General features: G+C 34.7%; 4 protein-coding genes across 20 annotated transcripts; 1 reads left to right on the plus strand and 3 right to left on the minus strand.

Moving 5' to 3' along the window:
• The first annotated feature begins 689 nt into the window (after nucleotides 1-689).
• Nucleotides 690-2,845, plus strand: LOC101203104 (glycolipid transfer protein 3). Of its 2 annotated transcripts, XM_004148764.3 has the most exons (6): nucleotides 690-984; nucleotides 1,078-1,133; nucleotides 1,222-1,352; nucleotides 1,934-2,069; nucleotides 2,258-2,401; nucleotides 2,485-2,845. In XM_004148764.3, the coding sequence occupies exons 1-6, from the start codon at nucleotides 828-830 to the stop codon at nucleotides 2,518-2,520; spliced, it is 660 nt and encodes a 219-aa protein (XP_004148812.1). In that variant the 5' UTR covers nucleotides 690-827; the 3' UTR covers nucleotides 2,521-2,845. The 2 variants fall into 2 exon arrangements, with proteins under 2 accessions (XP_004148812.1, XP_031743313.1); XM_031887453.1 differs by having other exon boundaries at nucleotides 2,258-2,845.
• On the minus strand, nucleotides 728-8,990 carry LOC101202865 (pathogen-related protein). 7 transcript variants are annotated; one of them, XM_031887450.1, is made up of 9 exons: nucleotides 8,793-8,990; nucleotides 8,535-8,667; nucleotides 8,335-8,419; nucleotides 7,860-8,073; nucleotides 7,645-7,784; nucleotides 3,794-3,914; nucleotides 3,647-3,706; nucleotides 3,369-3,452; nucleotides 728-1,541 (listed from the first exon to the last, which is right to left on the minus strand). In XM_031887450.1, exons 1-6 carry the CDS (start codon nucleotides 8,919-8,921, stop codon nucleotides 3,884-3,886), a joined length of 732 nt encoding a protein of 243 aa, XP_031743310.1. In that variant the 5' UTR covers nucleotides 8,922-8,990; the 3' UTR covers nucleotides 728-1,541; nucleotides 3,369-3,452; nucleotides 3,647-3,706; nucleotides 3,794-3,883. The 7 variants fall into 7 exon arrangements, with proteins under 7 accessions (XP_031743310.1, XP_031743308.1, XP_031743309.1 ...); XM_031887448.1 differs by having other exon boundaries at nucleotides 3,623-3,706; XM_031887449.1 differs by having other exon boundaries at nucleotides 3,574-3,706.
• Nucleotides 8,991-10,877: 1,887 nt separating this feature from the next.
• Nucleotides 10,878-17,834, minus strand: LOC101203343 (protein LAZ1 homolog 1). Of its 9 annotated transcripts, none has more exons than XM_031887406.1 (11): nucleotides 17,587-17,834; nucleotides 16,096-16,323; nucleotides 15,567-15,651; nucleotides 15,417-15,473; nucleotides 14,362-14,492; nucleotides 14,003-14,111; nucleotides 13,221-13,405; nucleotides 13,038-13,126; nucleotides 12,590-12,845; nucleotides 11,794-12,039; nucleotides 10,878-11,710 (listed from the first exon to the last, which is right to left on the minus strand). In XM_031887406.1, exons 2-11 carry the CDS (start codon nucleotides 16,312-16,314, stop codon nucleotides 11,414-11,416), a joined length of 1,674 nt encoding a protein of 557 aa, XP_031743266.1. In that variant the 5' UTR covers nucleotides 16,315-16,323; nucleotides 17,587-17,834; the 3' UTR covers nucleotides 10,878-11,413. The 9 variants fall into 9 exon arrangements, with proteins under 9 accessions (XP_031743266.1, XP_031743269.1, XP_031743265.1 ...); XM_031887409.1 differs by having other exon boundaries at nucleotides 16,096-16,336; XM_031887405.1 differs by having other exon boundaries at nucleotides 16,096-17,060.
• Nucleotides 17,835-19,280: 1,446 nt separating this feature from the next.
• On the minus strand, nucleotides 19,281-25,469 carry LOC101203589 (vacuolar protein sorting-associated protein 45 homolog). Of its 2 annotated transcripts, none has more exons than XM_011659004.2 (13): nucleotides 25,108-25,469; nucleotides 24,248-24,449; nucleotides 24,080-24,139; nucleotides 23,509-23,736; nucleotides 23,179-23,304; nucleotides 23,021-23,101; nucleotides 22,773-22,914; nucleotides 22,506-22,684; nucleotides 21,856-22,011; nucleotides 21,459-21,566; nucleotides 21,255-21,376; nucleotides 20,206-20,337; nucleotides 19,281-19,879 (listed from the first exon to the last, which is right to left on the minus strand). In XM_011659004.2, exons 2-13 carry the CDS (start codon nucleotides 24,374-24,376, stop codon nucleotides 19,819-19,821), a joined length of 1,524 nt encoding a protein of 507 aa, XP_011657306.1. In that variant the 5' UTR covers nucleotides 24,377-24,449; nucleotides 25,108-25,469; the 3' UTR covers nucleotides 19,281-19,818. The 2 variants fall into 2 exon arrangements, with proteins under 2 accessions (XP_011657306.1, XP_004148814.1); XM_004148766.3 differs by having other exon boundaries at nucleotides 24,080-24,159.
• Nucleotides 25,470-26,934: the final 1,465 nt, after the last annotated feature.

Here is a 26,934-nt window from a genome sequence, read left to right on the forward strand (position 1 = left end):
TTTAAATTTTTTTTTATAATTCATGAATTAATAGTTTCACACAATTCAAGTAGCTGCGCAAATTGTGATTGCTAGAGGTATGTGACAATAGTTACCAAAATGACAATTATCGTTAGTAACTTAACTTAGTAGTCTCTAGTGGAGGTAGTAAGTAACGATAGGAGGCAATTGTATCATTTTCATATATCCTGAAAATTGAGAAAGAATTCTCAATTAAACAATCAAAAAAATGAATTCTAAAATTTAGATTCAACTATTCCTCATAAAATAAATCCATTTCCCGGACTCACTTTCCAGAAAGTTTTTTGAATTGGTTATCAACACTACAAATTCGAAAAAGAATAAAATTTAACCATATAAAATCAATCCAAATCAACCCTAATAATTAAATTCTACTGTTATGAGCTTTGGAATGTGCATTCCATGGACAACCATAGTGCATTCTCATGGGAATATAAAAACTTTTTCAATCTTTATTCTTATCAAGTTGCTGAACTGTATGAGATTTATTAATATTTTAAAAAAAAATCATGTTTTAGATTCAATCAATTGTTTAAGCAGGGAGGTTGCTGATAATTGAGGTCAAATCTGCAGTCACCATCAACATTTCTTAAATCTGAGAGCTTTCCTCTTTAACAAAGGAAAATTGAAAATATAAATAAAGGGGAACTCAACTTTACTGAGAGCTCAGCTCAGAGCATAGGCAAAAGGAGGAGAGAAGGAGACGGAGAAAGAATGGTCCTTCCTTTATAAGAATATTTGAAAATCAAAGGGTTAAACTGGAAACCAAGAAGTGAAAGAAGGGGTTTTAGTTTATTAATTTGTATATGAAGAGGAAGAGAGAAGTGGAAAAGGAATCTGAAATGAGGTCTTCAACAGCTGAGCTTTCAGTGTTGGCTAAGTTCAAACCTGTTGATCATGCTGCTTCTAGCATACCCACCAACCACTTTCTTTCTATTTGCAATTTGATCCTTCAATTTCTAGGTAATTTACACTCTCTGTCTCCCTGCTTGTTTCGAGAACAAATGTTCTTGTTGTTAAAATGAGATTGGTTTTTGGTCTTTTCTTTTGCTGCAGATAAGGTAGGACCAACAATGACTGTTCTAAGACAAGACATTTATCAGAACATTCAGGTATACACAGTATCAAAATAGCATAAAGCTTTCTCTCTTTTCCTCTCTATGTCTATTACTTACAATAAAATGGTGGTGTAAAATGCAGAGGTTGGAGAACATGTATGAGTCTGATCCTTCGATGTATTCCAATATGGTAGAAATTTTGAAGAAAGAGACAAATGAAGGAAATGCAAGGAAGCTTACCAGTTGTAGCAGAGCCTTTCTTTGGTTGACGAGGTAACTTTTTCATTCTTCAACTTGTTTCATAGATTTACGGTGGAAGTGTATTAAATTTACCTTTGCCCGTCAGCTTAAATTTTGGGTCAATTGGTGTTTTAACAAGTGTTTCTCCCTGCTAGCTGGTTCCTTCTCTGGCTTTTGTTGTGCTGTTCTCTGTTCTGTTTTTAGTAACTGTTTCATCATTCTCTGAGAAAGACCAGAAGATATCTGTTAAGTTCTATCCATTATTCTCTCTCTCTATCTCTCTCTCTCTCTCCCCTTTTCTATGGAGTTGTTGATTATATATTATAAATGAACATAAAATAACATTGATTGATTCTTTTATGAGTTTATTTAAGGTTAGGACTTAAGGAGTTAGGAAACGAATAAAGTAACTCAAAGCTGTGAGAATGATGACAAGCAAGATATGTATTATAATATGAATGAGAACAAGGAGGAAAACAAACCTAAAGTTCATAAAGAGACCAACTTTATTAAAAATTGCATCTGTATTTAATGATCATACTGACTTTTCATTCACCTGTGAAGAATAGAGAGAAAGACTTGATGATAACACTAATTATGGTGTTTTTACTTAGGTCACTGGATTTTACAGTGTCTTTATTACAAAAGTCAAAAGAAGAACCTAGGCTGAGCATGGAGCAAGCGGTTGAGGATGCTTACAACCTTACTCTAAAGCCATGGCATGGATGGATTTCATCTGCTGCTTTCAAAGTAATTATACTCTTTAAGTAATTCTACGTGTTTATCCCTATACCTGTTTCAAACAAGGATTAAATCTTGTGTATTGAAGCAGTTACAACGGGTCAAATTGACCCCTTTCTGCTTTATTTTACTTTACATCTAATCTGATGATCATAGTGGTTTAATATAAACAAAAATTAATATTATGGTTTGTGCAGATAGCTCTGAAACTTGTGCCAGATAGTGAAACCTTTGCTAATCTTCTAATGGCCAAAGACGAAAACAACGATGCCCTTGTGGAGGAAATAGACTCCTTCATTTCCCAACTCGCACCTTTTCTAGAAGATATCCATAATATTCTGGTAAACTCAAGTATTACTTTCAGCATTAGAACCAACTTAATCACGGTTTACCTACTGATCACGTTCATGGATTTCTTTTCCAGAGACTGTACAGGTTAGATCGCTTAAAGTCTGCATAAAGAAAGACCAATGGACAAAAGAAGAATAGTTTCCCAAGTTTTGAGTTCTCTTTGTTTCATTTACATTTTCTTATGTATAGAAAACATGTAAATACAACTGCCATAGGTAGCACAGGAAAGTTTCTTTTCCATCTAAACTTCCTGAAGGTATTTTATTCATACACTTCTCATCTTTCTGCTTCATACAGATATAACAGTTAGGCTTGTAATGTAACTGGTAGAATTACTACTTTACTACCGCACGTCAAGTCTGTAATCTTTAACTGTATAATATATGGTGTTTTCTGTTTGGTCAATGTCAACAAAACAATTATCTTTTTTTGAATGATACCGAAAGTGGTAACTGAATTCTTCCCAAAAAAAATGCAGTTTGTTGTTCGTAAACAAAATTGTATGACCAAATTAGCCTCATTCTAGATCACTCTTATCACAAAGAGGGGAGTAAATAAAAGTCAGCAGAATGTGATAATATACAAAGTTCCAAATTGTTTTTCTTTTGGCACAAAATAATGCAAATTCAAACTTGATAATCTTCATCAGTCGACAGACTTCACAGTTTTGACCATAAACACAATCTGCTTGCCCGATTAAATAAAGTAGGCATGTACCAAAGAACAAGCTCCTTGCTTCCCACAAGGGATTTTGTAATCTTAAAATGGAAAATAGCCTACTCCTTTCATTGTCAATTGGTTTTCTCCTCGTTGTCAATTCGTTTTGATATAGAGTTTCATGTTATCCAATAAACATTAGTTAGTTGATTCTTCAACATCAGTAACTTTGTACCTCTTATCAATTTTCACCCATGTTTCATCTTGATCATCTACAAGACTGCAAGCAAAAACAATTACCTCCTAAAGACTTTTGCTGGTGCTACCAAATTCTGCTTATTGTTCCAATTCCTTGAGTAGTTGGCAAATGCTGCGGCAAGTACGCTGTCCAGAGAAAATGTTGGAAGTTCCAACAATTCAATATCAGTTTTAAGTTTTTAGTCAACCAGGGTTATAGATTTTATGTAGGAATGCGTGTCTTTAGCCAGAGGGGCAGGATGATTACTTCATATCACTGAATGCAATTTAAAATGAGTTATAACTTCACATTCTACCATTCTTGCTTAAGATGGGGGAACCTGAAACTTCCTCTTTAATTGTGCAGTCAAATTGAAGGCGATCTCCAAGGTCTCCTACAGCTGTTCATCATGAATGACAGATGAATGATGTAATGAATTAAATATACGAGTGTTTGTATATATCAACAGATGAAGTTGGATAAGAACCTTATAAAAAGTTAACCACGGAAGAATTCACATTTCTTCCAGTTGGGTTTATCAAATGAATTGTTGTCATATTAATCATGTCTTATCTCCTTATAACTCAAGGAAGACACAGTAGTACAACCTATAAAAAAGAAATTAATCATATCATATTTGAGTTTCAAAAGATTTTAGAAAAGATCCATACAATGTTGTGCTAAATCATGTTTATTTGGTCAAATATTACGAAGTAATAAATAACTATATTAAGCACATGTCCATGTCCTGGATTTCCAAGTCGCATAGGTAGCCATACCTTACAATTGAAAGATTATGGGCTAAAGCCTCATGGAAAAGACACATGTCAGGCTTCCAACCCAAAATACCAAATAAAACACCTAACAATGGCCAAAGAGAGACAGTACTCTGCTATTCTTTATTTATATATAAGCTAAAAGGTTACAGCCACAATATGAAATATAACAAAGAAAGGAAATAACCAGTATTACATTACTTTTACGGAGACAAAATGGGTTGAATGGGCAGACAGAGGTAGTGAATAGATTAGTGAAAATCTACTTACATTACTTTTAAGGAGACAAAATGGGTAAAATGGATTTACTGGGCAGAGTATTGGTACAATACTACGTACCAAAGGTCGTTGGGAGTTTCACCCTTTCAAGCAACATGTACGAACACTTGTACCACTCATTTATTATGGAGATAGAGAGACACCAAACTCCACACTTGATGAGCAGTTGAAAGAAAGGGATATAGCCCTGGGAGCATTGCGAGATCACCGTCGGGTGGCGCAAGAGAAAATGAAAAGCTATGCTGATCTTAAACGAAGGCATGTAGAGTTTGAAGGAGATATGGTATATTTGAAGATTCGGCCTTACAGACAGGTATCAATGAGGAAGAGGCGGAATGAGAAATTATCTCCCAAATACTTTGGTCTGTATAAAATTCTTAAGAGAATTGGACCTGTAGCTTACAAGCTGGAGTTGTCATCAGTTTTCCATGTCTCTCAATTGAAAAGATCTTTTGGGGAATGTAAGGATGATCCGGAATTGGTACCTTATATGACTGAGAATCGTGAGTGGATTGTTGTACCGAACGAAGTCTATGGTTACCAAAAGAATGATAAGGTAGTTTGGGAGGTTTTGATGAGCTGAAAAGGATTACCTCAACATGAAGCAACTTGGGAGAATTATGATGATGTTCAACAATCCTTTCCTGATTTCCACCTTGAGGACAAGGTGAAATTGGAACGAGGATGCAATGTTAGACCACCAATATTTCATCAGTACAGTAGAAAGAAGAAGAATAAGTCGTGCAGAAGTTAGCTGGAAAATAACCGAAAGTGGGGACCACAAGGTAGAGGGGAGTCATATAAATAGAAAATAAGTTGGAAGGGAAAGTTAGTTAGTTTTCTGTTGTAAATCAGTTCTATGCATCCTTGAGAGATAGGGTAGTAGATTGGTGAGGGAGAGATTGTATCCATCGAATTGAAGATAACGATTCAATTCAATTTCTTGTCCTGTAATCTGAATTCTGTAATAGCAATAAAGATCTGAAGTCTATTCCTATTGATTTTGTGTTGGATTCTGAGTTCCAACATTTTTCTGAGTTTCAGGACAAGGTATCTTAACAATAATGTAACAGTTGCAGAAGAAAAAAAGGCTGCCAGATGTGATGAAAATAGAGCCGAAACACAACTAGGTGAGACTAGTTCAGATGACTCAGATAAGCCAGGGAGTTATGATCCTTCTCTTGACATGCCCATTGCTTTGAGGAAGGGCACGAGGTTGTGCACGAAGCAATCTGTGTGTAACTACATATCTTACAGCAGTCTATCACTTGAGTTCAAGGCTTTCACTACATGTCTTGATGTTGCAACAATACCAAAGAACATATATGAGGCTATGGAAAGTCCTAAGTGGAAGGCAGCTATCATGGAATAAATGGGAGCTCTTGAAAAAAAACAAGACATGGGATCTATGTAATCTACCAAAGGGCACAAGACAATGGGATGCAAATGGGTGTTCACTATGAAATATAAATCAGATAGGACATTAGACCGATACAAAGTCAAGCTAGTTGCAAAAGGGTTCACTCAAACGTATGGAATAGACTACTCAGAGACTTCACCTGCGGCAAAGTTAAACACAGTCAAGGTTCTTCTGTCCATTGCAATCAATAAGAAGTGGCCTCTTCACCAACTTGATGTAAAAATGTCTTCCTAAATGGCGATTTGGAAGAAGTGTACATGAGTTTCCCTCCAGAATTTGAGGTCCAATTTAATCATCAAGTGCATAAACTTCAAAAATCTCTTCGTGGCTTGAAACAATCTACCAAAGTTTGGTTCGATAAATTCACCACATTTGTTAAGTCCCATGGGTAACTCACGAACACTCTAATCAAAAACTATTTACAAAGAGATCTGAATCTAGGAAAATTGTTGTATTGATTGTTTACGTCAATGATGTTGTCTTATCATGCGATGATATTTCTGAGATTACTAGGCGAAAAAGGAAGATGGGTGACGTGTTTGAGAATAAAGACCTAGGAAATCTAAAGTACTTCCCTGGGATGGAGGTTTCACGATCAAAGGAAGGAATTTTGGTTTCACAAAAGAAATATACACTTAACCTATTGAAGAAAACATGTATGATTGGATGTCGTCCGACTGATACCCCTATAGAGTTCAATGAAAAACTAGGAAGTTATGTTGACAAAGCTCCTATTGATAAAGAAAAGTATCACCGGTTAGTGAGCAAGTTGATTTATCTATCTCATACTAGACTAGATATCTCCTATGCAATTAGTACAGTGTATCAGTTTATGCAAGCTCCGTACGAAGAACACATGGAATTTGTAAATCGTGTTCTGAGATATTTGAAAACTACTCCAGAAGAAGGTTTGATATTCAGGAAAACTAGCAAAAGGTCCATTGAGGCCTATACTGACTCAGATTGGGTTGGATATGTGACTGACAAAAAGTCTACTTCGAGATATTGTACCTTTGTCTGGTGCGACCTTGTAACTTGGAGAAGCAAGAAGCAAGGGTTGTTGTTAGGAGTAGTGCAGAAGTTAAATACCGAGCTGTGAGCATGGGAATTTGTAAATAGATTTGGTTACAGAAGGTCCTATTTGACCTTCACCAGAACGATGACTTACCTATGAAGCTATTTTGTGATAACAAAGCCACTATCAACATAGCCAATAACTCCGTTCAACATGACAGAATCAAACATGTGGAGACCGGCAAACACTTCATTAAGGGAAGGAATTTCGACTCATGTATTAGCAAGTTGGGTCTGATTGACACCTATGCCCCAACTTGAAGAGGGTGTATTGAAAATAATTGTCCTAAAGGTGTTTGTGTAATCTTTGTATCTTTGTTTATTTCCTTTTTGTCAAGGCTCATTATGACCTATAAATATTTCATCCCTTGTATTCTTTTGATGATAAAGAAAATATACAAAAGAGTCGTATGGTGATTTTTTCTCCCTAAACTAGGTTTTCCAAGTATACCTGGTGTTATTCTTTTTTCTTCTTCTCTAATTAATTTTTATAATTTGCTACATAACACTTATTACAACTTCAGTATTTCAGTTTCATGTTAAAACTTCTTAAATCACCAATTCAACCCAAAAGCTTAAGCTAGTAAGTGACGGTAAGTTTAATATAACATCTAACCAAACTGGAGAGAATGTGAACAAAAGAAAAAAAGGAAAGTGAAAGAGGTAGAGCTTTATTCGAACTAGTAGATAATGATGTGGTTACATTTATTTGCTTCATGATATACTTGTAAATCCCAGGCAATAAATTGGTAGAAAGTTGAAATATTGAATCACAATGTAAAACTCTACCCTGTGTTTCTCAAGACAGGGCAGCTTGACATCGCCTTTTCAACCGAGCCATCCAAATCAGGACCTTTCAGGAGTTTTCCAACCAACTCCGCTGGGTCAAAAAAGAACTCCACCCCCTCAATTTTATCTTTCTCATTCACCTGGTTCATCAAAAAGTTCGATGAGGACAAGCCAGAATGAGTAACATACAAGCAAGATTTGAAGTTGGGTCTTACCTTGAAAATGGCAACTCCATAGAATTCAATTATCTCCCCAGTGGGGGCATGGTTTTTGAACGGCCCCTCCATGTAGCCCCAATGCCTAAACTTGAACACAATATTTGGGGGCCCTGAATAAACTTGGATAATCTCAAGAGCAAAACCTCTAAGGAATGTCGCAGTGAAAGCTCGGTGAGATGATTCAGCAGTCTCCTTTTCAGCATTATAGTACCTTTTATGAATTTGACAATTAAAGAAAGTGAAAAAATACAAACAGTAAAAAAAGAAAAATCAACACCACTATTCACTAATATGTTAGCTACATCCATTAAAGATCTGTAGTAGAGTTTGAGGGTTTATACGTGACACCTCTCTAAACCATACACCTGAAAACGTAAATAATGTATAAACGAATGTAAATTATGTTAAGACTTAGACACTGTTCTTAGTCATTCAGAATGATAATAACAAATTCAAAGCATTCAAAAACTACCTGTACTCATCAGGGAGGGATGTCTGAAGGAAGGGATTGTAACCTCCAAGTTTACTTACCTGTCCAACAGCTAAAGGTTTTCTTCCTGAGAAATGAGAAACGTTTATTTTGTTTAGTATATAGTCAACTTGATGAAACAACATGACTATCATAAGATTCAAACATTTAGTTTATGATGCAATTTCCTATGTTCTTCATACCATTGAGAGAGAAAGTATATTTGTTCACATCTATTGTTTTGAAGTCACTGGGTGATATCTTATGGAACATTTCCATCTCAAAATTCTTCACTAGGCTTTGCACTCTCTCTTCAAGTGACCCAACAGGCCATACCTTCAACAACGAAATTTATAAGTTAAAAGCTTAAAGAGGGATTACACCCTTTTACACTTGCAACCCAAATGTAAACAAAAACAAAACAAAACAGACATTTAGAGGGCTAGAGAGCAAGAAAATACAGTAGTCCTCTCTTCTTCAAAGAGTTTGTTGACAATATCATAGTTAGGAGGAACCCCATATCTCCATTTGGTGTTTTTCTCTTCATCACCAGTCAAAAGAGAACGATACTTCTCATCACCATAGGCCATTGTGAAATGAAGGGTCTAGGGATGGATTTGCTTTGTGGGTAAAGAGGGGAATGGCATCTTATATAATGCAGAAGAGCAAGGAAAGGAAAGATGGTTACTTACAATGGCGGTGTTCCCTTGAAGTCATCACTGACATAATCCATTGCCACCCTGCACTTTTTTTCTACTCACCAACCAAATAAGTTTATTTTTAAGCGACGACCTAAGTAAACCCTCTTTGTTGGACACAAATCCCATTTCTTCCATTAAAGTTGCATTTGTTTTGTTTGTAAGAACGTCTCGTCATAAGGGTGAATCTTCAACCTGTTTGTTTGTTCATTATATTTAATTTCACGTTTGTGTTAATTCTTGTGAAATCATTGAAAACATTTTCCTTTTCACAACTACCACTTTTTAAATTGGTTGAAATACTTCTTCTAGTCCAGAATAAACGTACATAGTTCTTTCAAATCTTCGAGTATTACATCAAATTATGCCTTTTCAAATATTCTTCAAATCTTATACTAAATCTTACGTAATATTTTCAAAATTTGAATTCGAATTTCAGGGTTGATATTGGCAAAGAAGAACCATGGGAAACAATTTTGACGATTTTCTCCAAAAAGTTAGTTGCAAAATATGAAAACTTTTTTTAGGTTACTTCTAACAATTTCTCTTAAATCTTAGTCAAATTCCAATAATAAAACAAATGAAATCTTAGACATAACATGACTACGCAAACTACTTTGAAATCAACCATTCTACATATTTTTTTAAGTTGATTTCCATTAGGAAAAAACCGAAAAAAAAAAAAAGAAATTGTTAGTAATGTAGTGTATAAAAATATGAAAGAAAAAATAGTTGAGTAAAGCCACTTAAACACATGACATGTTGTCAAAAAAAGGTTTTGATTTTTTAAAAGAATTAAGTTACTATTTTATCTTTCATGTCAAAATCAATGATTTAGCATCTCTAAAAAAATTTGACGAACTACGCCAAGATGAGATAATTTTATTGCTCATATAGTTCAATATGAAATTAGAAAGTTTAAAGTGTAAGTGTGTCTAAATTATAGAAAAAAAAGAAGATAAATTATACAAATTCAAAATTGTGAACATAAACTTATATTCATAATTACATATGGTTAATTTTTTATACGACTTAAAATGTGTGATGCAAATCAAAATTATGAAAGAAAAAAAGTATATCTTGAAATTTTAAGAATTATATAAGTCTCTATCAAAGATAATAGTCTAGATTTCTAGATTTTGGAGACTTCAAATGCCATCTAAATTTAATTTGAATTAGATTTTTTTTCCCAAGAGGCTGTTAGGCACCAGCCACTTTCAAGGAGTTGGAATTTGTTATACAATTCCACTTTGAATGCAAGATTTGTTTACTGGGAAAATTTTGACTAACATAACAATTAAATATGAATGTACAATATTGATCCTTTGAACTTCAAATGTCTAATAGAACTAAATTTAAAGTTCATTTCTTCACCTACTTTCAATTAAATATTAAAAAACATATATGTATTAAAATTCCATGAATATAGAAATTATGTTCCCTAAACAAAGATTAAATCATTACTATATGACTACTGAGCATGTGGTGAATTAAATGTATAATCTTGTAAAATATAACGATTCTGTCAAATTCTAGGATATAATCCAAGTAATAAACAAGTTAACTTCGTTATATTTACAAGGTTAAGTATTTTCAACTTTTTTCGAACTTCTGGAAATCAAAGCCCGAAACAATTCAGTTTGCATTGTAATTTGGAATCCACAAATGCCGATCATTATCAAATCCGTTGGTTTGTACGCAGCTCTCTTTCCCAAGGCTTCCTTCTTTTTTCTTTTCTTTTTGTAATTTTAATCTCTATCCAAATGATTTGATGAGATTTTGGAAATACACACTTTAAAAAATGGTGTAAATGGCAGAAAAATATATCACAGTATCAACACGGAAAGAGACCAGAAATTAGCATCACAATTATATATTTATACAAACCAAAAATGGCAGAAAAATCAAGCAAAAATATCAACCTGAGGACGAGAGAGAGAGAGAAACAAGCCAGAAGTGTGGTAAGTTGAGTGGTTCATGTCTTCGTGATTAGTCGACAAACAAAAGAGTTGAGGAACATGAAGGGAAAATTGGCGGCATTTACATCCCCTTCAAACAAATTGTTCAGTGGAAAAAGAGAACTGTTTACTAAAAAGTTGGTCTTACAGAAAGAAAATCCAAAAGCACCCGTCCAGATTCTTTTCGTATCTTTGTATCAAATCCTGTGTCTGAGGCTAAATTTTTTTTATGAGTTTGGTGAGGTTAAGAAGGGTTAGCTCTACAAGGGACCAGGAGCAGTACTTTTAGCCACTTAAAGTCCCCGCCATTCACATTTCTATTCTAAACTAAAAGAAACAATCAGCATGCTTAAAAATCATGCCATATTGCCAACACATGAGTTCCTTTCACGATTTACATTTCCTTTATGCACAACAAATGGAATGTTATCTGCCAAATCTAATTCGAGAAGTCGTGGCTTTTGATTGAGAATGTTGTCTCTTACCATTGGTGATTCCACTGTCACTTACACTGCCTTGAGTAATATTTTCTTCAACTTCGGAAAATTCTTTTGACCAAGAATTCAGAGGAATCAGATGACTATCATCCTTGGCACTCTTCCGTTGCTCTTCATGCCGTTTAACATTTTCAGAGAACCGATGGATCGTTTTGTTAAGTTTTGCAATTCCCCTCTCAACTGGTTCTACTACATGTGTGACTGTATACTTCATGTCATCAACAATCTGATGGGGAATAGAGTAACCAACTTATCAGTGCCCAGAAATAAATGGGAGGATTAAGAAGAACAAGGTTTAATAAGTCTTACAATTTCACCGCTTCCAATGACAACATCTCGAACACTCTGAGGAAAATTCAAACGTTTCTCTCGCTCATCATGGCGACCCAAGCGTATTTTAGTTGTCCGTTCAGAGTCTTGAACCTCCTCCGGATCAGGTGGCGTTCCTAGTGATGCATAGTCAGACAGCACCGAAACATTACGAACACATCTTTCTCCACGTTTGTAAGGTACTGCTGGAAAGGTATAAACATGTGCGACGGCAGCAATACCCATCTGAATGAGATGACATAATTTTAATTTATTATAATTTACACTTGCCGGATTGCAAATGAAATTCGAACTTATAAAAGGATAGCAGAAAACAGAAAAGTCATTACGATATAATATGATAATATGATGCGAGATTTAACATTCTTGACAATCAACTCAATTCGCTTCAGGTCAGATGGAATGACATCATAATTTTCCCAGAAAATTTTCAACCAAGAAAATTTTTCAACCGCCCTCAAATAGGCCTTAACAGAGTTTCCTCCCCCTTGAAAGTCAGAGATGGTTATCCTTTTGAAAATGATACCCAAGGGGTCCAATCAAATGCTAGCTAATACCCATACTCTTGGGTACGAATTTAACTCCAATAACATCATAATTTTCCAAGTATGGATCGCATGTAATAATTAATAATTTCAATTGATCTCAAACAAAAAATAAAAATAAAAATAATAATAAAAAATAAAGAAAATAAAGTGAAGGGCGTGCCTAAAACTTAAAAGCACAGCTGCAAGATAAATGAAGCAAACGGGCAAGAAATGTAATCTCGACTCACCTCAATACATATCAGGTAATCTTGTATGCGTGTCTTTAGCTCCCGAGCCAATGACCCTTTGAAAGCTCCTATTGAGAAAAGAAAGGCAACGGCAACACCTTGCCACCAGGTGAGGAAAACTATTGACTTGACGACAAGAAACTTTGCCAATGGTTTAATCGATTCCAATTTGTCCTTTGTGACAGAATAGAATTGGAGAAGGCAATATAAGGCCCACGATTGGCTAAAATTAAGTACAACCGCCAAATAGGGATAACTGTAAGAATACAGAGACAGGTCAAAATTCATCCACAGACTAGGAAAAGTACATTAGAACTAGAAGTTCTCTAACACCCAAATCCTAGAGAGGTTTGATCACATTTGTCTACATTATAGACAATCAAGATCATGGGGCATCTGTGATGTTAAAAATTGTAAAACATACACAAAAAGGAATTAGAATACAGACCCATATCTCCACTCGAACTTTCCTTCTCCATAGACCCCGAAACTTTCAAGAATCATAGCTAGGAGCGCACATATCATCTTCAATATCATCTGAGATGTCAATCAAGGATCAAAATCATTATCTGAATTTGACAAGACCACAATTATTTCAAAAGAAAGAAAAAGCAAAAAGATGATCACATACATATTGAACAATACCGATTTTCACAGCATGATAGAAGTCAGAACCAAGATACCATTCCCTTATGAAGCAATTTAAGGGAAAAGGGTGTTCTACAACCCCATATGCATATTTTTCCGCCAAAAGCGGTGTGCTAGAGTCAACAACAGTCTGACTTTCCATGAATTCAACTGTGCGTTTTTCACCACCTTTCAACCATATAAAAATTGTAAAAAAAAAATCCATATTTAAGGGCATCAAACTAACCTAGGAAAATGAATTAATCACCCACCAAAACAATTTAGCATCTCACACTACATTGCATACAACTAACACACGAGCAATAATGTACGATGCAACAAAAAAGGGGTGATAAAAAAGTTTGCCTCATATTGAGGAGTGTTTTATCAGCTGATTTCCAAACTTACACATCACAAGCAGGAAAAGAGGTTTATATGCTCCAATCATCCTTCTTATTTTGAGAGGAAGATAAACTTCTTTAAAATATTACGAATTGTTAGCTGAGACATACTGCCAATAATGCAAATTAAGAAAACAGCGCCTCCGCAAATTGAAAAGATTGCATAAAATCACTGCAATGCGTTGCTTTATTTAAAAGAAAAAACTTCATTTAAAATATAAAATATACAAAAGGATGGGGAGTAAAGCCTCAATGTGATAAGATGGAAATAAAGAACCTTCTAACTAGCAAAACAAGGAGAAAAGTCATAGCTATAAATGTTTAACCAGCAGCAAACAAAAAAAAAACAAAAAACATAACTGCAATACCATAAACATAGACATACCCAAGCAAGCAATAAGGTATCTTTCAAAGCAATATAATGCAAATGCCTCGTAGCAGTCCCGTATCACTTCACAGTTAAATGCACCATTTGAATTTAACAATGACAGGAACTGCAGCCAAAACGAAATATTAATGACATGAAAAGTAGAAAAACATCAAATATAAGTTAAACGCATTCTGAAACTTCTCCAACCAACAAAGTAGATCCTCTTTGATATATATATATATATATATATTGATAGATAGATAGAATAAAAAATAAGGAAAAGCTTCACTGGATAAATGAAGTTACAAAAGAAAAGCACATCAAATTGTAACAAAAGAAAAGCACGCCAATAATGCACATCAAACTGTAATTACCGAATGGTACCAAAAGTTCTGTCCAAGAAAAGCAGTAACAGTGAGATTGTCCAAACGATGCCTAAAGGATTCCTCATCATTGATGAAGTGCATTCCTTTCTTTGTCCAGGAAAACATCCCACTAGGACGCCCTAATAAAATGAAACCACAAAAGTACTCTTTTTTGAAAGAATGCCCAGAAAATGTTCATGGGAGATTATTGAGATTGAAGGCAAGACAGAGAGAAAAATATAATCCCAAAATGCAGCACACTAGCAAGAAACAAGATGACACTGAGGTTCAAGATTCTTTTTGAATACTAAGCACCAGCTGTGGAAAAGAAACCAACTAGGATGCCTTGATTTTTTTTTCTTGTGTATACCTTCAAGGGCTAATTCCCACCCATCTAATAAAGGAAGGAGAGAGGCTAGGATGCTGAGAATACCATATGTGAAAAACAGAATAATCCAACAAAAATTCTTTTTGCGAGATCCATGGACAAAGGCTTACGAGAGAAAATTGTTCAAAGCATAATTCAAAATAAAATGAGATCATTTTCAAACTTGAACCTGAAATATATTTCTTGAGAATCCCAAGTTTGCATCACTTGACTATGCAACCATCTGGCAAGCATGTTTCTTAAAACAAATGCATCGGCAGAATTATATTACCCCTGTTTCTTCTTTGTTCTCTTTTGTAAAGGGGAACTATGGTTTTTTTTAATAAATGAAATTACAAAAGGGCTCAGTGCTATAGGAGCACAAAAAACCCTTTCTATAGGAATGTGAAACTCTATAGCTTTAGAGAGGGGAGAGTTTACACCAAGTGATAGCAATAAAAGTTATAAGATCAAAGAAGGATGAAATCTGTTCCTTATCCTCGAGAACCAATGAGCAGTTGCAAAAAAATAAAAAGAAAACTTCCCTATTTTTGTTTTAAGTTTTAACTTGGAGTCAACAATAAATGTTGGAAGAGACAACATATTAAGATTCCCAGCAATATTAGGAGCCTTTAAAATGAAATAAAAATTACACAAACAAACGATGTAAATAAACAAATAGTAGTACTCCTCTCACCGATTCTAGAGAGTAAACAGGAACCATCAATATAAGACCAATCAAAAACTTCTGTTCCTGAAACAAGAAAAGGTACTCTGTCAATCAACAGACAGCGCCAAAAAAAATATGCTATGTGATACAGTGATAACTGATAGCTATATAGATCACCTCTTGAAATAAGAAGATGAAAACACACAGAGAGCATATAAAGCCCCTGCACTGAGAAAGTCAAACAACAGAACAGCACCACATGCTATGTGAACAGAGATAGCTATATAGCATCAGCTCTTGAAATAAGCAAAAGATGAAAACACACAGAAAACATATACAGCCTCTACACTAAGAAAGTCAAAGGAGTAAAACTTCAATAAGCTTCACTCTCCACACACACATCCTATTTTGTTTGACATCTAAGTCCTCGTTCTCCACACTTCCTATCTTGTATGACATTTAGGTAACCAAAGTTATCATGTTTAGTGAGAGAGTACCCATAGACAACCATCTAAACTAATAAAAGATATACCACTAGACATCAAAATGAAATCCACCAAGGCTAACACATTGGTTGTACAATGAGTTCGACTGGACATGGGCATCTATTCCCACCAAGCAGCAAAGTAGAAGAGTTCAAGAATTTCACAGAAAATAATATATCTAGTACTTTGGAATTCCAATCAAATGAAGGAACACAACAAACCTCTGGTTGATTATAAGAAGCTAAATGTTCAATGATGAGAAACGTGGAAAGAACAAGTGCAGCAAATACGAATACACCAGCACTGAGAATTGTCCAGCTGAACTTAGGTGCTGCTTCGCTGCTTAAGTTCAATAACCACATCTTCCCTGATCTACTGGAGGATTCAACCATTTTGAAGAGAATGAACAGTGTGTAGAAGAAAACCCTCCTCCATCCCATCAAGCAAAACTGTTAAAAGAATCTGTTTAAATAGGATTGTACTTGATCAAAACCAACTAATAAATCAATCTTCCAATATCTTTTTTCTTCAACTAATTTTTCTCCCAGATCACTCTTCAATCATATTGAGATCTCAGAGAAATATGAGTCAAACCCTCGCAAAGTGAAAAAATAAAGGTCATCCGAGAATAAATTATCCTGAGGCTTCAGTGCACTTCAGAAAGGGCCAGAGTCTATGAAAGTAAATAAGTAGAACTTCTAAGAACCAAGACACAAGAGTATAAAGGTTGAAGAACCCCAGCAAACAATATGCATAAGACCTATAAAGTCAAAATATTCTGAATAAACATCAAGAATGAGAAACCATCGGGACTCTCATGCCCAAACCCAGAAAATGAGCAAGACAAGTAGAACAAGAAACAATGGGAGAAGTGGAGTGATTTTTTTTCACCCCGAAATATATTATTTACTTTTGAACTTTCAAATGCAATTTTTACATCGTAAAAATTGGTTTTGAAAGATTAAAAATTTCTTTTGAAAATGAGAAAAGTGAAACTCCCCAACATGCTCTAAGAATCTTAGACTAACCGTATCACAAGCTTTGAAGTAATATCAGCTTCCCACTATGAGCAAAGTTAACCAGTAATAGTATAAAATTCTTCTGATCACTATTTCCCTCCACGTCAAAACCAGTATAATCCCCTCCTACATAAGGAATGCACAATTCGGCAGACTAGAAAAATTCCCTAGGAAAATAAATCAATATGACCAAGTAAATCGTCTGTGATGCACCAAAAACAATCATCCCTCACAGATTAGCATGCATACGAATATTACAAGAAATGATCACAAGTGAACACAAAACTCTCTGAGAGCATGCGCGATTCAACATTACCGGTAACCATCAAGTCTATCAAAATAAGATCTCCTGGTCAAGATTACACGATAGCTAGAAGTCTTAAACAGCGTGGACTTCAAACATAATAAAGAAGATTCCAGTTACAGAAAAATCGGCCTCAATGACAAAAAGATACTTCCAGTTTCAGTATTACATAACTAAAACTTAAAGAACTCCGTTGCTAATTTCCCGCCCAATCGCAAAGGAAAATGATATCAAGTTCCAAGAATCAACATAAAACCCTAAAACATCAATAAATCAGCAAATAACGACCTTAAAGGCTAAAACAAACGCGGATGGAGGAATGAAATTACAAGGAAACAAAAAATAGTACAACAGTGAACATAAAAACGAAAGAGATTATCCAATGGAACCTGGGGAGGAGATTATCCCGAGGAAAGTTGGAAGTGAAAAACCGATTAAATTTGGAGAGAGTGTGAATTGGGCGGAGGAGAAATGAAAGAGGCGTGGGTGTGGTGAACGGAGAAGAGGAAATCGGGGAAGTTGCTTCGATAATTGGAAACGTGGTTCACGAAGGTAGAAGGAAAGTGGAAGGACTAAGGTGACGGAGTCGGTGAGAAAGGAAAGAGCACGGTAGAGTTAGAGCCGTCGATTAAAGGCAACCCCCGGGACCCACAGGTGAGGCGGAGGGCGCCGATGGGCTGTTACGGGAAGAAGTTTGCCGTCTGTAGCTACCTCGAAGATGTAGACGGCTTGTTTGTTTTAAAGGCAACGGCGTTACGAGGCAAGTCGCGAACGTGTGACGTGGCTGCATGGAATTTTTGTAAATCCACGTCATTGATTAGTAAGACAAAATTGTATCATAGTTGTCACCTACCTACAGACTACACACGTAGCTTCCAAAACCATTTTATTTTACCAAATTATTGTATATATTTGCTTATCTTTTATAAATAAATTATATATTTATGTCTCAATTTTGGTTTATAATTTTAATGTTTTAACTTAAATAGTATCAATGTCATACAATTCTTAAAAATCATTTTAAGTACAAGTAACAAAATATACCTAAACATTAACTTAACCTTTAGGGCACTACTAACCAAAATAAAACTGAACACTAAGATTTTGTTTTGTAGTCATTTTGTATATTATTTTTGGTATTTGGTTTTTTTTATATATAATTATGCATATTTTTTCATCATTTTCTTGCATCCACTTGCATACACGTTCCAAACCAAAAACTACTTTGAGTTATTTTATTTGCTGTGTTTTTAGTGTCTCAAAACTAAGTCTGCAAACATCTTTCCATATTTTGAAAACTACAGAAAGTAATTTTGAAGAGCTTCCCTTTTGTTAAAATGGTTACCAATAAAAGAAATAGATTTAACTTTCAAAAACCAAAAACAAAATGGTTACTAAGTCAAATATGATTCTCAAATTTTGACTTGATTTTTAAAAGTACAATAAATAGTTGATAACTAGGTAAGAAATTAGAAGTGAAATGAGTATTTATAAGCTTTATTTTTAGAAACCAAAAATCAAAACCATCTTTGATAATCATTTTGGTTTTGGTATTTTGGATTTTGAAAATTAAGCCTTATTTTCTCCTAATAAATTAAAATCTTAACCAACTTTCAAAGTAGAGAAATAAAATTTTAAAAGCTTTTATTCAGTTTTCAATGTTTGGCTTAATTTTCAAAACACTTTTAAAATGGGGCCAACAAAATTCGAAATTTGAAAATCAATTAATGAAAGTGCAATTTTATAAGTGTAGCTTTTTTTTAAAGAGAAAAACTAATTAAGTATCCAACCAAACGTAAATAATTATCAAATTTTGACCCGGGAGGAGTGTTATAACTTAATATTTCAAATTACTATTGTTTGAAATATGATTATTTATACATATATAAACATTTTTACCATAAATATTATTTTTTGAAAAGTTAAACAAAATAGTGACATTCTATGATACTCATGTAAACACTTAAAAGGTGAAAGATTTGATTCTCATCTTACAATTGTTGTTGGAAAAAAAAGGTGTAAGACTCAAGAGTCTACGACCAAGCGAGTTCATCTCCTCCTCGAAGAGAAAAAGCTAATACAATGAAATAAAATCTTTTTTTCATTATAACACCAACAATTCATTGTGGCAAAAGGAGAAAACGCGAAAAATAATATACCTGGGATTTTGAATCAGAAAAATGTATGAGAGTGACAGACATTTGTAGTGTATATCTATCTAGATACTAACATCTCAATTATTTTTACCAACTGCCTGCCCTAGGGTGTGCAACAGTACGTGGGCTTTATATCTCGAATAACTCTAAGTAATATACTACATCTCCAAGACTTTCATAGAAATATACAAAAAGAATGAGAGCTTTTTCTATACGTGACAAATGGGATATTCAGATTTGTTCTGACATGATTGCTGAACACCTGACCAAATTGGTAATAAACAATGACATCTGAGAGATCGAGGCCAGTCCCTCCAGATTCTATTAGTAAAAGCACAATGGAGGACACTCCCTCTCCCCTCTTCCTTTTTTCTTCTATCCTCTGCAATCATGCAAGTGGCTGGGTCGTAACCAAATGAAAATCTCCCATTAAATAGAAATTGTTATTTAGCAGGCTGCTGAGCTTCATATCACCGGGGCGCTCGATCGAGATATCCGCTGAGCTTCTTCCAAGTCCTTTAAAAACCTGGAATTCCAGCCAAATGGTAATATCATGAAAATATTTACTTGATCAATATGTTTGCTTACAGATTTCAATTATAGGGGTGTTTGCAAGGGTAGCTTGTAGGACCGTCCACTAATTAATTACTCTTGCAACCACCTCATCTAACACATCGGATAGGAACAGTTACTAACTATAGCAACACGATTCATATCATAAATTGACATAAATAAACTCACATAGACACGCAAAGTATGATAATATCCTATTATTAAATATGAAATTGGCAGTGATAGCAACTCATAAACTAGACCATGAAATCAAATAAGTGAATAATCAACATTGCTTACCGCCTAGAATTTAGAACCACAGATCCACCCAGGATAAAACGTACTCCAGAAGTAGTTGCATTTTGTAAAGCTACAGCACGTGACTCCTCATATGTCGTTCCACCTACAATGAAAATGATGACTTCTTGTGGCCTGCTTCATACCAAGGTAGCCAAGTTATATTTTAACAGAAGTTTCTTTCCGAAAATAGAGCAGAATTTTTTCTAGTAAAAAAAATATACGCCAAGATGATCATCTAATTCTCGAGACAATACTAGACCCCTTTGGTCCGGTGAAGTGATAGCCATTTTATGGAGAGGGTAGCACGACAGTAACAAAATAATATTTCGAGGGGCAGGCATGAAAACAGACATCTTTTGGGACCTTTGCGGGGCTTCTTTTAATCCTCTGGCACGTTTTTTTGTATTTCTATTTCAATGATGAAAGGTATTGTCTCTTTTTTTTTAAAAAAAATGATTATTTGATTCAAAAAACAGCATATCAAATACTTGGAAAAAATACTTAAGCACGTAAATGTTGGAATTAAAGAGTAGGCATCTGAATGCCTTGTCAAATCTTTATCTAATTAAAAATCACACTTCATGACAAGTTGCTATACACTACAAGCATCAGAATCATCAATCTTTGAACTCAATACACAGCAAAGGAAGGCTAAACAACATTTATCGATGTAAAAATGGCAAACAGAATCACACACCATATAACTTAAAATTAAGACTAAGTTTCACTCTTTCATTGATACTTGAACTTAATTTTCAGCTTGGGCTCTAAACTTTAAAAAGTATCTAATGTTTCCAAAAACTGTCAAGTTTGTGTCCAACATGTTCTTGAATTTTCAATTTAATATCTAACAAGTCCTGCATCTGGACCTATTAAACACAAAATTGAAAGTTTAAGCACTTATTAGATATTTTTAAATGAATGGGACTAAATTTGTAGTTTAACCTAAACTTGTAACTAACCTAAAATTTAATATGCAAAGAAAAACTTTTAGCAAAAGAAAAAGACGTAATAATATGGACTGAGACACGCTAATACTAGCAACAAACCTTCCTTGCTGAAAGTGATTCCCAACAAACGGGTAGTCCACATCTCTCAGTCGTCCCTTGATTATACTTTCCATGGTCTGGACCACAAGAGGTTGATGCTGAGTGTATACATTTTCAACCCCCTAGCAGAAGTGAAGAGAATAAGCCCCCTAAACTGCAAACTAGAAGACATTATGTGTACTTATATACAAGTTTCCATCATACCTTTAATCCACGAGCCATGTTACGAGCAATATTCAAAAGATCTCGATTTCCATAAAGATCACCCGTTCGCTTATCAACACCAGCTTGTTTTAAAAGAAACTGGACAAGCTGTCACATCATGTTGTTTTGAGCACATCAATATAATTGAAGACTAATCCCTCTAGTTAAAATTGAAGTACGTAAACTATTTTTTGATAATAGTCCCCCAAAGAATGAGTAGTTTCTAACGAACACACAGGATGAAGAAACAGAAATCTTTTCAAAATCCCAAGATAAGCATATCATGCTATCATATGGTAAAATAATACCCATAAAATAATTGAACATGTTAAAATCTTTAAATAGAGAAGTAGAAGATAAAAAAATGATAAAAATGACGATAAAATGTATACACTACCCCTGTTTTATATTTGGCAGAACGAGAAGCCAATTTATTGAAAAGCTGCATCAGTTGGACAGGGCTCTCCTTCTCATACCGTAAGGCATACAGCATAACAAGCCGCAGACGGTCTATATCAGAAATACTCTCATTGTTCAAAAGATTTGTTACAGCCTGAAATGCACAAAAACAGAGTTGGTCATGCTGAAAGTAACAACTATATCTCATCAATTAACAATCTCGTAGCTAATCATCAGTTCCATGCCTAGTTGAAAGGTCCAAACATTGTGCAGATAATTCATAGGCACATAAGAAAAAAAATGCTGCAGAGACGTTACAAACAACATCTAACATTTACAAAATGTGTTCCAATCATAATAACTTCTCCAATCTCATTGTAACATATTCTTGTCATATTGACACACACCCAAAAAGACAACTCACATGGTCTTTGACTTCCCTATCGCTCCTTCCAATTACCCAACAAAATAGTAGAACCAACCAGATAATAGTCCTTGAGTTTTGTGCTAATAAAACATCCAAGATGGATGTCAAAGAACACTTGAAGATAGGAAAATGTCATGATTTCACATGTTGATGTTGTACAGATATGAAATAAAAAATGCAATGCACATCAAAGAGAAAAATGATGAAAAAGATATTTTGACCTCAAAAGCAGCCACTTGCCCGCCGTTGCAAGCCAATTCCTGTTCTGTCTGTGAAACTAACATAAGCTTCCGCTCCTCAACTATTTTACTCATCTCTGTCACCAACGTCACATGTTTTGAAACATTACCGTGCATTTTTCTGTACTCTGGATAATTGTCAACAAACTTGGCCATGTCCTCTGTAGAAAACAAAGCAACATTTTGGTGACACAAGTTTCTCCCCCTAGTTGATCCTTCAAAAGTACCTACAAAGAATTTCAAACAAACCTATTGTCTGAATGTTCTGGTTACTTTTGGCTATTTGCTGAAAATCATCCACCAACTTCTTTATATTCATTCCAATATCTCCAAAATTCTCGTACATGTTAGCTTTATAAAACGAATCTTGCTCTGATGATAGCACAACCTCCTGCATAATCCCAAAAGATCAAACAAAATTGAATAGAACTGTGAATGAGTTTAATTGTATAATAGAAAATGAATACTAGAGCGGAGAAGAACAGTGAACTTTATACCTGTTGATCCTTTGAAGACTTTGCAATGCTTTTCAAGTCTACTTTGTTGTCTTGAATACCTAGCAATTCATGAACCATTGCCTAGAAAACATAACTATGAATAACCAACACAAACATATAGTAACAACAAGGAAAATTATCTTTTGTGATTCCAATACCTGATAAGTCCATTGATTCAGCAGGGCAGTCAGTGGGTCATCCCTCCTATCAACTACTAGCAACAAAGGGGAAACTTCCATTCTTCGAAAATCAAACAGACCACTTTCTTGCTGATACATAAGTTTCTGGTGCATCAAAAACAATATAAATTAGAGATTATGACCCTTGAACTTGTGATAATAAAAACTAGTGTGAATAATAATAAATAAATTAATAAAATACAATTTTGAAGTTATGACACCGCTTCTAGAGTAGAGTATAATTGAGGAAGGGTTAACTGACAAATTAAAGTAACAAAATGCAAGTTATAATGGTAAGAATTTACGTACTGATGCTTCCTGCGCTATCCGCTTGGCAACATCGGAAGTCCTTTGGTACCGAATAACAGGTCTCTGTTTTAAGGCCAAGAAAAGTGCTGTAATGCCATCTACAACTCGGTCACAGAAATGTTGCAAACTAGGAGGATCAACAACTGCCGGAATCATGTATATATGGTTTGATGGCATATTTAAAGTGAAATGATAAGGATCAATGGCCACAAAATCCCCATAAAATTCCTGCATGATCCATTCAATAATTATGTGTGATTATCAATATTAAAGCTAAAATGTGAATACAATACAAGATACAACTCATGCGGACCAGCTATATCAGATGATGAACGGGATGAGCAGAGAATGGAGTTCAACTCTCAGGCCAATGAACAGGATCAATAGCGCACACAATAATGTTCATACGGTCATACCATTAATAAACTAGCCATCTATTTTGACAAGGAAAGGACCGTGTTTTGACAAGGAAAGGACCGTGATTCCAGGATAGATACCATTCTACTTAACAACTTAACGTGGATTTCTCGATGACTTATGTCTTATATAATTCCTGTAGAAGAATAATTACCACAACTTGCTGAACAACATCCTGCTCATCTGAATCAGCTAGTAAATGAATCTGAGTTTCCTTCAAAATGTTGGAGAAAACTGTAATTCAGATATACAGAAGAATGATTAACGTATATTGACGTTATTAGCACATCTTAGAAATCCATTAAAGATATGAAGAACTCACAAAGGTGATACTCCCCAAATCTAGGACTAGCCAGCTGGCGACGCAAAAGCTGTATATTCTCTGACGTGGGCCTGAGAAAGCAAACCGCTTTAAGATGATACATGGGTTCACTCGACTTTGATACGGCATCTACCAATTCAACCAAAAAGACTTCTTTCTGAAGAAGCTCCGACTGTGAGTACGCCACACTGACAACACTAACCTGAAACCAAATAAAATAATAATGTTATGATGCAAATATCACATCATTAAATACGAGCACCCATGATACCTTTCCCCAAGCTATTTGACAAAGGAGGTCTAATTCTAGCATGATTGCAATATATTATATATATAAGATACCATGACACCAATTTTACATTATGACGCAAATTTGTTCAACAACCATGCAAAACGTTACACTTGAAGAATCAGGAAATAAAATTTTGGAATAGAGACCTAACACATTGCTATCTAAAAGCTTAACCAGGGAGAACTGGCAATCAATGTTCCTTAAAAAACTAAATCAATCCAGTCTAGATTATTGATACCGATATTCAGCACTGTCAATGATATAAGAATTAAACATTCCTTCCCTTTGGAATACACAGACGATCCAGCTCCACGTTCATAGAGATCGAAGAAATCATATACAACAACTACCGGGGGCAAATTATCAGAGTACGCTCTGAAATACAGCTAAAGGATACCATACTATACATTTTCCCACTTTCTCAGACCAATACAGTGTGCAGAAAATGGAAATCAAATCCCCTTCCCCCAGACCAGAACAAAATTCCGTACTTCTACATTTAATTTTTCTCCTCGATAACAATCAGAAAAGAAAACTGAAGGAGTGGAATGGCTATGATGGCGCATACCGTCTGAGAATCAAGGATGAGAACCTTCATGCCGGAGATGTCCTGCAACATCTTGTTGATGTAATCCCGAACGACCGAAATCAGCACCATTTTTAGCTTGTAGTTGTGAAATTGACAACTCTGATCCCGACAACAAAAATTAGTGAATGCGGTGGGAGGAGAGTAGAATCGGAAACGCAGAGAGAGAGAGGTGAACGGAGAGTCTCAGATCTGCGGCGACCGAGGAGAGAAGTTGCCGATTATTCAAGATGATCGCCAAAACGCACCGTCTTGTTCACACTTCCCCTCTCAAACTAGAATTAACCTTCTTCCGTTTTCCTTCGGTTCTTTCTTTTATTTTTCTTTCTTTGGGTATGTTATGACTTGTAGTTTTCTCTTTGATTTTTAAGAGATATGACTTTGTGATTCGATGCTTGAAAAGTTAGTTTTTAACCATAAATTTTGAAATTATTCTAAGAAATTTAAAATTATATTTGAGATGTTTGATACATTTTCAACTATTGAAATTTAATTTCACTGTTATTCAAATAATAATAATAATATTATTATTATTATACTACACTTTACTTTTGTGAGATTAAGTGTACTATTTTTAAATATAATATTTACAAAATCTAGCAAATATTAGGTAATCTTTCCAAAATCTATATCAATTCTTAAATAATGTATCATATCTTTACCTAAAATTAAATTTTGCAAAAAAAAAAAAAAAAAACTAGAAAAACACTTAAGGAAACACAAAGAAATTAAATCAATTTTATACGAAAATATAAAAATATGAATCCTAAAAAGTTGTCCATTATCTTGTTGTCCTAACCATTTGGGTAAGGACTAAGTTATTATATAGTTTTAGGTTATTAAAGTTAGGTACATATTATTTTAGTTTGAGTTATAATATAATAAGTTCGTGGTATGGATTATTTTAGTTTGAGAATGAAATAGTAAATATTGTGGCAAAGAAGAAAATACAGGGGCTTTCAATTAGTGTTTACGATAGCTAACTGAGATTTAAAGTATTAAGTGCAAATTTTAAAAGTTCCTTTTATTTTCTTAAATGGAATCAAGATGAATTTACTCAAGTTCGTCGTTGTCCCCATTTCCAAATACGGAGGAAACCGGGAGGATCTAGAGAGACTTCCAAATAAATATTCAAAAGAGCCCATTTTCCCGTCCACCTTTGAAGACAAACTCAAATGGACCCTTTGGCCTATAATACTCGGAAGAGAGCAAAGCAAAAGGACCTCCTTTTAATACTCGACGTCCAAACAGAGAGTGAAATGCATGTAGCTAGAGGGGTTATAATAGTCTTGCATAACCTTGTCCCAAACAGTGAGAATGGCTAATAATGGAAGATAGTTTGCTAACACTCTTGATGGACAAGTTGTGTGAGAAGTTTAACCTCAAATAGTACAAGTCTTCTATGTACAATGCCACATCAAATGTATTGGCATAAGCATTCAACAAAACTCTATGCAATCTTCTAAAAATTGTGGTCTCCAAGACAAAAGGAAATCACAAGAAAAGATTGGGGAAGCGTTGTAGGCCTATCGAACTACCCTTCGTACTCCTACACGTGTTACACCTTAGTCTTTGGTTTAAAGAATACAAATAATACTCCCACTAGATAGAGTAATTTCATCCTTGAGAATGGTAATTCCATAAGGGCGACAATGCTAAATTACGCCTTCAAGAGTTAGAAGCACTTGACGAAGAGAAGCTAAAAGCTCAACAAACACTAGAATGTTATCAAGCATGAATGTCTAAGACTTTTGTGAAACATGTAAAGCCTTAGTCATTTCAAGTTGGTGATTTAGTGCTTGCAGTAAA

This window comes from Cucumis sativus, chromosome 6, assembly GCF_000004075.3.
Source record: "Cucumis sativus cultivar 9930 chromosome 6, Cucumber_9930_V3, whole genome shotgun sequence".
In the NCBI taxonomy this organism is placed as follows: domain Eukaryota; kingdom Viridiplantae; phylum Streptophyta; class Magnoliopsida; order Cucurbitales; family Cucurbitaceae; genus Cucumis; species Cucumis sativus.